The following is a 15,355-nucleotide window of genomic DNA, read 5'->3' as shown; positions in this document are numbered from 1 at the left end:
ACACCACACACACTAACCACACAAACACTAAACACCACCACACACACTAAACACCACCACACACACTAAACACCACCCACACACACACTAAACACCACCCACACACAAACACACTAAACACCACCCACACACAAACACACTAAACACCACCACACACACACACACACACACACACACACTAAACACCACCACACACACACACACACACACACACTAAACACCACCACACACACACACACACTAAACACCACCACACAAACACACTAAACACCACCACACAAACACACTAAACACCACCACACAAACACACTAAACACCACCACACAAACACACTAAACACCACCACACCACCACACTTAACACCACCACACACACACTAAACACCACCACAACACACACACTAAACACCACACACTCTAAACACCACAACAACACCACACACACTAACCACACAAACACTAAACACCACCACACACACCACACACAAACACTAAACACCACCACACACACTAAACACCACCCACACACACACTAAACACCACCCACACACACACTAAACACCACCCACACACAAACACACTAAACACCACCCACACACAAACACACTAAACACCACCCACACACAAACACACTAAACACCACCCACACACAAACACACTAAACACCACCACCACACACACACACACACTAAACACCACTCACACTAAACACCACCCACACACACACTAAACACCACCACACACACACACACACTAAACACCACCACACACACACACACACTAAACACCACCACACAAACACACTAAACACCACCACACAAACACACTAAACACCACCACACAAACACACTAAACACCACCACACAAACACACTAAACACCACCACACAAACACACTAAACACCACCACACAAACACACTAAACACCACCACACAAACACACACACACACACACTAAACACCACCACACACACAAACCACATACACACACACTAAACACCACCACAACACACACACTAAACACCACACACTCTAAACACCACAACAACACCACACACACTAACCACACAAACACTAAACACCACCACACACACTAAACACCACACACTCTAAACACCACAACAACACCACACACACTAACCACACAAACACTAAACACCACCACACACCACACACAAACACTAAACACCACACACACACACACACACTAAACACCACCACACACACACTCTAAACACCACCACCACACCACACACACTAAACACCACACCACACACACTAAACACCACCCACACACACACTAAACACCACCCACACACAAACACACTAAACACCACGACACACACACACACTAAACACCACCACACACAAACACACTAAACACCACCACACACACACTAACCACCACTACACACACACACACTAACCACCACCACACACACACTAAACACCACACACACACACTAACCACCACTACACACACATACTAAACACCACCACACCACACACACTAAACACCACACACTCTAAACACCACAACAACACCACACACACTAACCACACAAACACTAAACACCACCACACACCACACACCACACACAAACACTAAACACCACCACACACACTAAACACCACCACACACACTAAACACCACCACACACACACTAAACACCACCCACACCACACACACTAAACACCACCACCACACACACACACTAAACCCCACACCACACACACTAAACACCACCCACACACAAACACACTAAACACCACCCACACACAAACACACTAAACACCACCACACACACACACACACACACTAAACACCACTCACACTAAACACCACCCACACACACACTAAACACCACCACACACACACACTAAACACCACCACACACACACACACACTAAACACCACTCACACTAAACACCACCCACACACACACTAAACACCACTCACACTAAACACCACCCACACACACACTAAACCCCACCACCACACACACACACTAAACACCACCACACCACACACACACACACACTAAACCCCACACCACACACACTAAACACCACACACACACACTAAACCCCACACACACACACTAAACCCCACACACACACAATAAACCACACACACTAAACACCACACCACACACACTAAACACCACCCACACACACACACTAAACACCACGACACACACACACACTAAACACCACCACACACACTAAACACCACCACACACACTAAACACACACACTAAACACCACACACACACACACTAACCACCACTACACACACACACTAAACACCACCACACACACTAAACACCACACCACACACTAAACACCACACCACACACTAAACACCACACCACACACACACTAAACACCACTACACACACACTAAGCACCACCACACACAAACACACACACACTAACCACCACTACACACACACACACTAACCACCACTACACACACACACACTAAACACCACCACACACACACTAAACACCACCCACACACACACACTAAACACCACCCACACACACACACACACTAAACACCACCCACACACACACACTAAACACCACCCACACACACACACTAAACACCACACACTAAACACCACTACACACACACACACACACACCAAACACACACGGACAAGGACAAACACTGACCACAACACACACACACACACACGGACAAACACTGACCACAACACACACACACGGACAAACACTGACCACAACACACACACACGGACAAGGACAAACACTAACCACAACACACACACACGGACAAACACTGACCACAACACACACACACGGACAAGGACAAACACTAACCACAACACACACACACTGACCACAACACACACACATACACACGGACAAGGACAAACACTGACAACGACAGGACCGGAAAAAGGGCAAGCCTATCCAAGAATCACAATGATGTAAAAGAGGAACAATCTCCCTGCAATTTAATGGGTATTTACCAACGTTTCGGCATCACTGTGCCTTCCTTAGGGTAATGTCATGAATACTTGAACCAGGTGCTTGCACTGTGTGTCTACATAACCTGGTTCAAGTATTCATGACATTACCCTGAGGAAGGCACAGTGATGCCGAAACGTTGATAAATTAAATTGCTGGGAGATTATACATGGAGTGTGCGACTTTCTTTATTTTGATAGTTTATAGTTTATTCGCCGTTAGTCAGCGCCTCCACACAAACTATTATTCTGGGTGTGCACCAGCTCATGTTTTTTTAACCCCCATAGAGACTGCCAGAGGTCCGGACAACAGGCCCTCCGATTTGACACACTGAACTCTGTCTTTGAAGTAGTTGGTGAACCAGGCGAGGCAGTCATTTGAGAAACCAAGGCCGTTGAGGCTGCCGATAAGAATGTGGGGATTGACAGAGAAAGCCTTGGCCTGGTCGATGAATACAGCTGCACAGTACTGTCTCTTATCGATGGTTATCGGTGGTTATGATATCATTTAGGACCTTGAATGTGGCAGATGTGCACCTGTGACCAGATCGGAAACCAGATTGCATAGCCGAGAAGGTACGGTGGGATGGACAGTGTGGGGGATTTGGAAACAACGGGATGAAAAAACACATTTGACTTGCTCTTTAACAGTTTACATTAAATAATAAAAGACTGAGTGTTTCGATCTGTCCTTAATTTTCTGAGTGAACCTATCAGAGATGAGAACATGATCTCACCTGAGGGAGTGCTGTGGATGGAGGAGCTGATTCTGGACTTGGCCTCGGTCAGCTTGGACACACTGTTGGCCCTCATGCGAGGAGCCAGTTTGTTGTCGGTGGGGGTGGAGGAGCGGAGGCCCAGGCGCAGTATGGTCTCTGCAGACAGGCGAGGGGAGGAGGTGCTGCTCCGGCCTACTGTACACTCTGAGTCACTACGGGCCGAGATGGAGCCCAGCCGCGTCCTCCTGGGCTGGGCCAGCATGTCTAGCCGCGAGGGCCCTTTACGACCCGATGGAGGCTTGGACGTGGAACTGGTGGTGGACACCTCGGAGGCCACAGACATCCTGTCTGCATCGGCCTGGTCCGTGTCGGATGTGTCCCCTAGCCGGGCCCGGCGGAGCAGGGAGGTTCTGGTAGGCCGTGGCTGGGGCAGAGAGGCCTGTTTCCCCAGGGAGGAAGCTGTGGAGGCCTGGAGAGTCTTACTAGACTTAGTGGAGCTGGTCTTGCAGCTGGATTTGGCCTCCAGTTTGGAATGTAGCAGGTCATCCATAGAGGTGAAGTGGCTGCGGCTGTACGTGCGACTATGCAAACTCTCCTGGTCAGAGGAAAGGATGTCGGAGATGGGGAAGGACGAGGTCTGGTCATCATCTGTGAGATCCTGGGAGGGTTGGCGTGCCCGCGACGGGGCAGACTGAACGGAGCGGCGAGCATCTAGTCGGCTGGGATCAGTTCTGGTCTTGGTCTTTCTCTCCAAGCGCTCGCGAGCATTGGTGCTGGCAGCGGTTTTGGAGGTTGGGCTCAGGTTGCTCTTCTCCTTGTACAGGCTGCTGAGGGAGCGCCGTTTCTGGTGAGCCGGTTTCTTCTCTCCCTCCCCTGCCGCCTGGTTGTAGGTGCTGGCTGTGTCCACGTCTGACTCAGGGGAGAAAAAGCCTGCCCGGTTGGCTCTGTCCAGCTTGTTCTCATCCCTCAGCTTGGCCTCCAGGAAGGCCATGACAGCCACTGTGTCCTTCAGCAGGGTGGCTGTGTCCATGCTGCCCACAGAGTCACTGCGCTCGCTATGCTCGCGGCCCAGGACACCGGCATCACCTTTGATCTGAGGGATCAGTTCGATGGGTACCACACCACTGGGCTTCTCAATGGTGAAGCTGCCCTGACGGACCAGAGGCTTGCCCCCTGACTTCTCCCCCCTGTCCCCTCCTCCTTTGCTGTGGTGCTGAATCCTATCCTCTGCCCGCCTCCTCCTCTCCTCGGACCTCTTCTCACTGCTGCTCATGGGTCTGAAAGAGGGCTTGGAGGAGGTCTGTAGTGGGGCCTTGGTCTGGTTCATCATATCCCCCTCCTCTATGGAGGTAAAACACACCCCGTCTCCTTCATGCTCCACCTGCCTCTCCTTTTCCTGGGGCTCCGTGTCCTGTTTCTCCCCGATCTCTGAGCGATGCAGGCCCAGGCCGCACAAGCTCTTCCCTGGCTTGGCCCGGGGGTCGTCGATGGGAAGCTGGGGGAGGGTCCTGCGTTTACGCTCGGTGAGACTGGAGGTGGCAGAGCTGGTACTTCGAATGGAAACGCCCGACTCAAAGGCATCTGCTTCTGGAAGAAAAAATAAATAAATAGTAGAGCTACATTTCTTAATCAAATTAAATAAATATCGCACCCAACTCAACCCTAGTAATTTAGTGCCATTATGTGATGAAAATACACCTTAGCTAAGACAGATGCAGATTGACATTAGCCTGATTTTGGTAAATATAGGAGCCCTACTGTACCTCTCTGCTGATGGACGAAGGCAGGTGACTCAGCACCAGACCCCTCTGGGTCGGTTCTGGTGTGGTTAGCAGCTGGACTGGCCCACTGAGACACCCAGCGACTACTGCCCACTGCCACTGGGTCCTCAGACATACTCTGACAGGAGAGAAGAGAGCGCAGACACAGTTAGCCTAGTCTCGTCAGACTCGTGGCATTCCACTCCATTTAGAGAAACAGTGGTTGTGGGAAAAGACTACAGTTAACCTACTAAATCAACCGGATCCCTGCTACTGGCCACCTAGAGCTGGAGGAAGTACTCACATGTAGCGGAGGACACAGAAGACAACTCTGCTGCCATTCATTCACCTCTGAATGGTCTTATGTTTAAGTGATGAGCCTGAAGAGTTATCATACTCATTACGTATTAGCTGATTCATATTTTAAACCAAGCATGGTGTAGAATAGCGGACCCAGAGTAGCCAAGGGAGGTGATAGGTGGGAATAAAGACCCATGATTGTACAAAAACAATACTTGAATTTATTACAGATGCAGGATTTTAGAATAAATGGCTTGTCTCACAGTTGTCCATAGCAGCAACATTCAGGATACGAAATATCATAAAAATTACGGCGAGTCTAAAGCTCAGCCCCTTAATAAGGTTCCTACTTCAGCTTAGACTGGGCTTAGATGCTAAACAGTATAACTAAGGATGACCCCTTTTCCAGCTCTAAACAGAGCAACTCTCATTACTGGGACTAGAGAGTCTACCAGAACAGCCTAAATCAACTACATACAGGCTGCAACAAACAAACTGCTATGGAGCACATTATAAAATGGTGTTCAACCCTGAGCTGAGAGAAAAGGACAGCATGCCTACCGGTACATTGAAACAAATTAACTTTACACAGGCTTTAACGAAACACGGCTTGTAACAAAAATAAATAGGCTTTAACGAAACACGGCTTCTAACAAAAATAAATAGGCTTTAACGAGACACGGCTTGTAACAAAAATAAATAGGCTTTAACGAAACACGGCTTGTAATAAAAAATAAAAAATTAGCAGTAAGCTTTAGTTGTCTTTTTGCACTGAGTCAATTCCTCACGCTGCTGTTTCCAACGTCTTATCATCGACTCATTAAGACCAAGCTCCCGTGCAGCAGCTCTATTTCCTTTTCCAACAGCCAGATCAATCGCCTTCAACTTGAAAGCTGCATCATATGCATTTCTCCGTGTCTTTGCCATGATGAGGGTGACAAAATGACTACCGTAATCAGAATGATGGGAAGTTTGAGAGCGCTCGATTTAATCTAAACAGTAAACAAAAAAGTTGTTTGACCTTAACCCGTTCGGCAATTTCATTGGTCTAATGAAAGCTTCATGCCGGCAAAAAACTGAGCACGTCACAGAATGTGTTTTTTTGGAGAAAAAATTTTGAAAGTGGGAAAAATCCATATATTAGCCGTGTCATTGTTTAAGCCGCGAAGTTCAAAGCGTGGGAAAAAAGTTGCGGCTTATAGTCCGGAAATTACGGTAGAAATACTACTGAGGGAGAATGGATGCATGGGTGAACTACATGCTAATTATCTAACCTACCACACCTGGCTTTGTCACGGGCGTCAGAATGAGTAGACCAATGTGCAGTGTGGAATATGTTCATCTTGAGTTTAATGAAAGAAATGAACACTACAAATTAAACAAAAAATTACAGCAGACAGTTTCGTCAGGTACTTACAACTAAACGGAAAACAACTACCCACAAAACCCAAAGGAAAAACAGGCTGCCTAAGTATGGTTCCTAATCAGAGACAATGATAGACAGCTGCCTCTGGTTAGGAACCATACTCGGCCCAACACAAAGAAATACAACACATAGAATGCCCACCTCACCCCACACCCTGACCTAACCACATAGAGAAACAAACCCTCTCTCTCAGGTCAGGGCGTGACAGGCTTAAACCTGACAAACTAACTGGTAAGCAAACAATTAAGGTCAGGAACACCTAAAATGGTAGATAGTTATTCATGGAAATGGACTAGTGCACTTTATCTAAAACACACATGAATATAACTATAAGCATTTTTTTAAATTTTTACTTCATGAAATAAGACCTGTTAAAGTGGTAATGAGGCCAGGCTGCCTCATTACACTCTGTAGGGTAGCACCATGGTGTCGCCGGAGGACAGCTAGCTTCCGTTCTCCTCTGGGTACAATGACTTCAATGCAAAACCTAGCAGGCTCATGGTTCTCACCCCCTTCCATAGACATACACAGTAACAACTTCTGGAGGACATCCTCCAACCTATCAGAGCTCTTGCAGCACGAACTGACATGTTGTCCACCCAATCAAAGGATCAGATCATTAATATAGTACTGAAAGCATAAGCTACAGGTAGCTAGCACTGCAGTGCATAAAATGTGGTGAGTAGTTGACTCAAAGATAGAGAAAGACAATAGTTGAACAAATTTGAACAAATTCAATTCTTCAAACATGAAGGAGCAAGAGAGAGAGCTATATTTCGTAATTATTTCACTCACTTTCAGCAAATGCTATGTTCGCTAGCTGGCTATGACTATCCAACACTGGACCTCTTCCAAGTCAAAGTAAGCTTTTGGTTTTACTCATTTATTGCCACCTGGGCCCGCAAGTGTAACTGCTAAAGTGCTTGCTGACTGAACACTGTACTGCATGTTTGTAGCGGGTTTACTAACACGTTAGTTCTATTAGCTATGCTGACTATGACGTTACTTTAGCTAATATGGTGAAAACGATGTAGGCTGTGTGTAGCATCAATGATATGAAGGTTTGCCTTGGAAAGTTTTTTTTCGCCTGGTCACAGACTGCTGAAGTGTTGTGCACTGAAGTCCGCAAGTGAAGAAAAAGGTGAGAGAAGGAGAGCACGTAGATGCGAGAAGGAATAAAATGAGCTGTTTGTATGTGGCTATAAAAGTTAACTATTTGCATGTGATCAGGGGTATATTCATTCTGCCGATTCCGTTGAAAAACTTTTCTTAAACAGAAGCTAACGGAACAAAATGTGGTTAAACATGACTCAATTTGTCCAATAGAAACTGTCATTTTCAAGTATTGATTACACCCTAGATCAGCTAGATGCAGGTAAGAGTGTGCAAGGCGGTATTGAATGTGTCACTGTCTATCCATGTGTCACTGTCTGTCACCTCAAATCTTTCTCTCGACCTGTGTGTACGTACAGTTAAAGTCGGAAGTTTACATACACCTTAGCCAAAAATATTTTCTCTGTTTTTCACAATTCCTGACATTTAATCCTAGTAAAAATTCCCTCTCTTAGGTCAGTTAGGATCACCACTTTATTTTAAGAATGTGAAATGTCAGAATAATAGTAGAGAAAATGATTTATTTCAGCTTTTATTTCTTTCATCACATTCCCAGTGGGTCAGAAGTTTACATAAACTCAATTAGTATTTGGTAGCATTGCCTTTAAATTGTTTAACTTGGGTCAAACGTTTCGGGTAGCCTTCCACAAGCTTCCCACAAAAAGTTGGTTGAATTTTGGCCCATTCCTACTGACAGAGCTGGTGTAACTGAGTCAGGTTTGTAGGCCTCCTTGCTCGCACACACTTTTTCAGTTCTGCCCACAAATGTTCTATAGGATTGAGGTCAGGGCTTTGTGATGGCCACTCCAATACCTTGACTTTGTTGTCCTTAAGCCATTTTGCCACAACTTTGGAAGTATGCTTGGGGTTATTGTCCATTTGGAAGACCCATTTACGACCAAGCTGTAACTTCCTGACTGATGTCTTGAGATGTTGCTTCAATATATCCACATATTTTCCTTCTTCATGATGCCAACTATTTTGTGAAGTACGCCAGTCCCTCCTGCAGCAAAGCACCCCCACAGCAGGATGCTGCCACCCCCCGGCTTCACGGTTGGGATGGTGTTCTTTGGCTTGCAAGCGTTCCCCTTTTTCCTCCAAACATAATGATGGTCATTATGGCCAAACAGTTCTATTTTTGTTTCATCAGACCAGAGGACCTTTCTCCAAAAAGTACAATCTTTGTCCCCATGTGCAGTTGCAAACCGTAGTCTGGCTTTTTTTATGGCGGTTTTGGAGCAGTGGCTTCTTCTTTGCTGAGCGGCCTTTCAGGTTAAGTCGATATCGAACTGGTTTCACTGTGGATATAGATACTTTTGTACCTGTTTCCTCCAGCATCTTCACAGGGTCCTTTGCTGTTGTTATGGGATTGATTTGCACTTTTCGCACCAAAGTACATTCATCTCTAGGAGACAGAACACGTCTCCTTCCTGAGCGGTATGACGGCTAAGTGGTCCCATGGTGTTTATACTTGTGTACTATTGTTTGAACAGATGAACGTGGTACCTTCAGGCATTTGGAAATTGCTCCCAAGGATGAACCAGACTTGTGGAGGTCCACAATTGTTTTCCCAAGGTCTTGGCTGATTTCTTTTGATTATCCCATGATGTCAAGCAAAGAGGCACCGAGTTTGAATGTAGGCCTTGAAATACATCCACAGGTACACCTCCAATTGACTCAAATTATGTCAATTAGCCTATCAGAAGCTTCTAAAGCCATGACATAATTTTCTGGAATTTTCCAAGCTGTTTAAAGGCACAGTCAACTTAGTGTATGTAAACTTCTGACCCACTGGAATTGTGATACAGTGAATTATAAGTGAAATAATCTGTCTGTAAACAATTGTTGGAAAAATTACTTGTGTCATGCACAAAGTAGATGTCCTAACCGACTTGCCAAAACTATAGTTTGTTAACAAGAAATGTGTGGAGTGGTTGAAAAACGAGTTTTAATGACTCCAACCTAAGTGTATGTAAACTTCCGACTTCAACTGTATGTCGTAAACCTTCATCCATAGGCTAGGTTGCAGCAACCTCATGATGGGTATAGGGAAAATTTGAGCATCATGTAGTAGCCTAAACCTACCGATGTTACATTTAACTGGGTGAATGGATGACAGTCATCCAATATGCATCCAATATGCAATATGAATGACAGTCATCCAATATGCTGTAATAGAAATATGTTCATAAAAAAATTTCATAAAAAAAACCCCGGCACCGACCGCAAATGGATCCCAATATACATCAGATAGACTATTGTAGACCATACTAGACTATTGAAAACCATACTAGACTATTGTAGACCATACTAGACTATTGAAAACCATACTAGACTATTGTAGAGTATACTAGACTGTTGTGGACTATACTAGACTGTTGTAGACCATCCTAGACTACTGTGGACTATATACAGTCTCCTTCCTCCCTTTGTGGCTTGTATGGAAGTGGCCTGGAGGGGACAGAGCATCATTTCTCATCTCTCTATGAACTAGGTCACAGACTGAGTGGCCTACTCTGTGAATAACAAGGAAGCGGGGTGTGCCTGGCTGACACACAACTACTCCACTACTCCCCTTCCAATAGAGTAATCTTAATGCAATCTGGAGCTCTTACTTTCCTATATTTATAGTGCAGATGAAATTAATTTGATCACCCTGTTGTTGCAGGACATTTTGTGTAGGTTATTCACATTTTAAAAAGGATTCTAACGTTTGTAATTTCCACTTTAAAATGTATGACTTCATTTGCACCAACTAAAACTGTATCAATGCCTACAAAAATGTCCATTCATTATAATCCACACAATAATTCACGCTACTAGCTAGTAGTCAGTTAGCCACTGCTAGCGGTCATCAGCTAACCTCAGCCCGGTCAACTCCTGCCAGTCTGCACAGCGCGATTCAACCCAGAGCATATCAGACTGCTTTTTCTCTACCACATCTCCGGAATCCTACCGGAAGCTCTGAACCTTTACACCGGATCATCGCAGCTAGCTAGCTGATATTCGAGTGGCAATTGCTGGCTAACGTCTCTGTCCTGAAGCAAGCACCTCTTAGCCTGCCATCCCCGGCCCGCTAGCTGTCTGAATCGCCGTGTCTCCAGCTCGCTTAGCTACACACTGGACACTATGATCACTCGGCTACGCATGCCTCTCCCTAATGTCAACATTGCCCATTTCTGTTTTGGTTAGTCATTATTGTCTTATTTCACTGTAGAGCCTCCAGCACTGCTCAATATGCCTTAGCTAGCATTTTGTTCCACCTCCAACACATGCGGTGACCTCACCTGGTTTAAATGGTGTCTCTAGAGACAAAACCTCTCTCGTTGTCAATCAATGCCTAGGTTTCTCTCCACTCTGCTGTCTTCAACCAGGATCTCAGCGATGACTGCCTCATTGCCTGTGTCCGTAATGGGTCCGCGGTCAACCGACCACCCCTCATCACTGTCAAACGCTCCTTAAAAGACTTCAGCGAGCAGGCCTTTCTAATCGACCTGGCCCGGGTATCCTGGAAGGATATTGACCTCATTCCGTCTGTAGAGGATGCCTGGTTATTCTTTAAAAGTGCTTTCCTCACCATCTTAAATAAGCATGGCCGATTTAAAACATGTAGAACCAGGAACAGATGTAGCCCTTGGTTCACTCCAGACCTGACTGCTCTTGACCAGCACAAAAACATCCTGTGGCGTACTGCATTAGCATCGAATAGCCCCCGCGATATGCACATTTTCAGGGAAGTTAGGAACTAATATATACAGGCAGTTAGGAAAGCAAAGGCTAGCTTTTTCAAACAGAAATTTGCATCCTGTAGCACAAACTCCCAAAAGTTCTGGGACACCTCCTCCCAGCTGTCCACTGCACTACGGCTAGGAAACACTGTCACCACAAATAAATCCACGATAATTGAGAATTTCTGTAAGCATTTTTCTACGGCTGGCCATGCTTTCCACCTGGCTACCCCTACCCCGGTCAACAGCTCTGCACCTCCATTTACATTTTAGTCATTTAGCAGACGCTCTTATCCAGAGCGACTTACAGTAGTGAATGCATACATTTCATTTCATACATTTTTTTCCCTGTGCTGGCCCCACGTGGGAATCAAACCCACAACCCTGGCGTTGCAAACACATGCTCTACCAACTGAGCCACAGGGAAGGCCACAGCAACTTGCCCAAGCCTCCCCATTTCTCATTCACCCAAATCCAGATAGCTGATGTTCTGAAACAGCTGCAAAATCTGGACCCCAACAAATTAACTGGGCTAGACAATCTGGACCCTCTCTTTCTAAAATGATCCACCGCAACTGTTGCAACCCCTATTACTAGCCTGTTCAACCTCTTAATTTGATTTGATCTTTTGTATCGTCTGAGATCCCTCAAGATTGGAAAGCTGCCGCGGTCATCCCCCTCTTCAAAGGGGGAGACACCTTAGACCCAAACTGTTACAGACCTATATCTATCCTACCCAGCCTTTCAAAGGCCTTCGAAAGCCAAGTTAACAAACAGATCACCGACCATTTCGAATCCCACCGTACCTTCTCCGCTTTGCAATCTGTTTTCCGAGCTGGTCATGGGTGCACCTCAGCCACGCTCAAGGTCCTAAACGATATCATAATCACCATCCATAAAATCCAATACTGTGCAGCTGTATTCATCGACCTGGCCAAGGCTTTCGACTCTGTCAATCCCCACATTCTTATCAGCAGACTCAACAGCCTTGGTTTCTCAAATGACTGACTCGCCTGGTTCCCCAACTACTTCTCAGACAGAGTTCAGTGTGTCAAATCGGAGGACCAGTTGCCTGGACCTCTGGCAGTCTCTATGGGGGTGCCACAGGGTTCAATTCTCGGGCCGACTCTTTTCACTGTATACATCAATGAAGTCGCTCTTGCTGCTGGCGATTCTCTGATCCACCTCTACGCAGACGACACCCTTCTGTATACTTCTGGCCCTTCTTTTGACACTGTCTTAACTAACCTCCAGACGAGCTTCAATGTCATACAACTCTCCTTCCGTGGCCTCCAACTGCTCTTAAATGCAAGTAAAACGAAATGCATGCTCTTCAACCGATCACTGCCCGCACCTGCCCGCCCATCTAGCATCACTACTCTGGACAGTTCTGACTTAGAATATGTGGACAACTACAAATACCTAGGTGTCTGGTTAGACTGTAAACGCTCCTTCCAGACTCACATTAAGCATCTCCAATCCAAAATTAAATATTGAATTGGCTTCTTATTTTGCATCCTTTTGTATCCTTATTTTGCATCCTTCACTCATGCCCTCGTAAAACTGACTATCCTACCGATCCTTGACTTTGGCGATGTCATTTACAAAATAGCCTCCAACACTCTACTCAGCAAATTGAATGCAGTCTATCACAGCACCATCAGTTTTGTCACCAAAGCCCCATATACTACCCACCACTGCGACCTGTATGCTCTCGTTGGCTGGCCCTCGCTTCATATTCATCGCCAAACCCACTGGCTCCAGGTCATCTATAAGTCTTTGCTAGGTAAAGCCCCGCCTTATCTCAGCTCACTCTGCTGCCAATGACTGGAGCGAATTGCAAAAATCACTGAAGCTGGAGACTCATATCTACCTCACTAACATTAAGCATTAGCTGTCATAGCAGATTAAAGATCATTGCACCTGTACATAGCCCATCTGTAAATAGCCCACCCAACTACCTCATGCCCATATTGTTATTTATTTTTTTAGTTTGTTTTCTTGATCCTTTGCACCCCAGTATCTCTATTTGCACATTCATCTTCTGCACATCTATCACTCCAGTGTTTATTGCTAAATTGTAATTCCTTTGCCACAACGGCCTATTTATTGCCTTATCTCCCTAATCTCACCTCATTTGCACAGGCTGTATATAGACTTTTCTATTGTGTTATTGACTGTATGTTTGTTTATTCCATGTGTAACTGTTGTTGTTACTTCTGTCGCACTGCTTTGCTTTATCTTGGCCAGGTCGCAGTTGAAAATGAGAACTTGTTCTCAAATGGCCTACCTGGTTAAATAAAGGTGAAATAAAATGTTAAAAAAATGTCTGCACCCCTGCCCAGTCATGTGAAATCCATAGATTAGGGCCTAATGAATGTATTTACATTGACTGATTTCCTTCTATGAACTGGAACTCAGTAAAATCTTGGAAATTGTTGCATGTTGTGTTTATATTTTTGCTCTGTCATGAGGAAATCAGCACTAGCATTGTTAACCTGTTAGGGCTAGGGGGCAGTATTGACACGGCCGGATAAAAAACGTACCGATTTAATCTGGTTACTACTCCTGCCCAGTAACTAGAATATGCATATAATTATTGGCTTTGGATAGAAAACACCCTAAAGTTTCTAAAACTGTTTGAATGGTGTCTGTGAGTATAACAGAACTCAAATGGCAGTCCAAAACCTGAGAAGATTCCATGCAGGAAGTGGCCTGTCTGACAAGTTGTGTTTCATCTTGGCTCTTTTTATTGAAGACTGAGGATCTTTGCTCTAACGTGACACTTCCTACGGCTCCCATAGGCTCTCAGAGCCCGGGAAAAAGCTGAACGATATCGAGGCAGCCTCTGGCTGAAACACATTATCGCGTTTGGCAAGTGGCCGATCAGAGTACTATGGGCTTAGGCGCGTGCCCGAGTCGACCCCATGCTTTATTTTCTTTCGTCTGTTTACCTAAACGCAGATTCCCGGTCGGAATAGTATCGCTTTTTTATGAGAAAAATGGCATAAAAATTGATTTTAAACAGCGGTTGACATGCTTCGAAGTACGGTAATGGAATATTTAGAATTTTTTTGTCACGAATTGCGCCATGCTCGTCACCCTTATTTACCCTTTCGGATAGTGTCTTGAACGCACGAACAAAACGCCGCTGTTTGGATATAACTATGGATTATTTTGAACCAAACCAACATTTGTTATTGAAGTAGAAGTCCTGGGAGTGCATTCTGACGAAGACAGGAAAGGTAATAACATTTTTCTTATAGTAAATCTGACTTTGGTGAGTGCTAAACTTGTTGGGTGTCTAAATAG

At 45.4% G+C, this 15,355-nt stretch overlaps 1 protein-coding gene across 1 annotated transcript in view; it reads right to left on the bottom strand.

The window, feature by feature from the left end:
- LOC106610889 (centrosomal protein of 170 kDa) overlaps positions 1–15,355 on the bottom strand; it is an 85,751-nt gene that overhangs the window by 12,436 nt on the left and 57,960 nt on the right. Inside the window, exons 11-12 of the mRNA XM_014210552.3 lie at positions 5,480–5,615; positions 3,735–5,303 (exon numbers count right to left, since the gene is read on the bottom strand). Of these exons, the coding sequence (XP_014066027.1) occupies positions 3,735–5,303; positions 5,480–5,615 (1,705 nt within the window). The remainder of the gene's footprint in view (positions 1–3,734; positions 5,304–5,479; positions 5,616–15,355) is intronic.

Source organism: Salmo salar, chromosome 01, assembly GCF_965601325.2.
Source record: "Salmo salar chromosome 01, fSalSal1, whole genome shotgun sequence".
Taxonomy (NCBI): Eukaryota; Metazoa; Chordata; class Actinopteri; order Salmoniformes; family Salmonidae; genus Salmo; species Salmo salar.
This window is presented reverse-complemented; position numbering and strand designations above follow the sequence as displayed.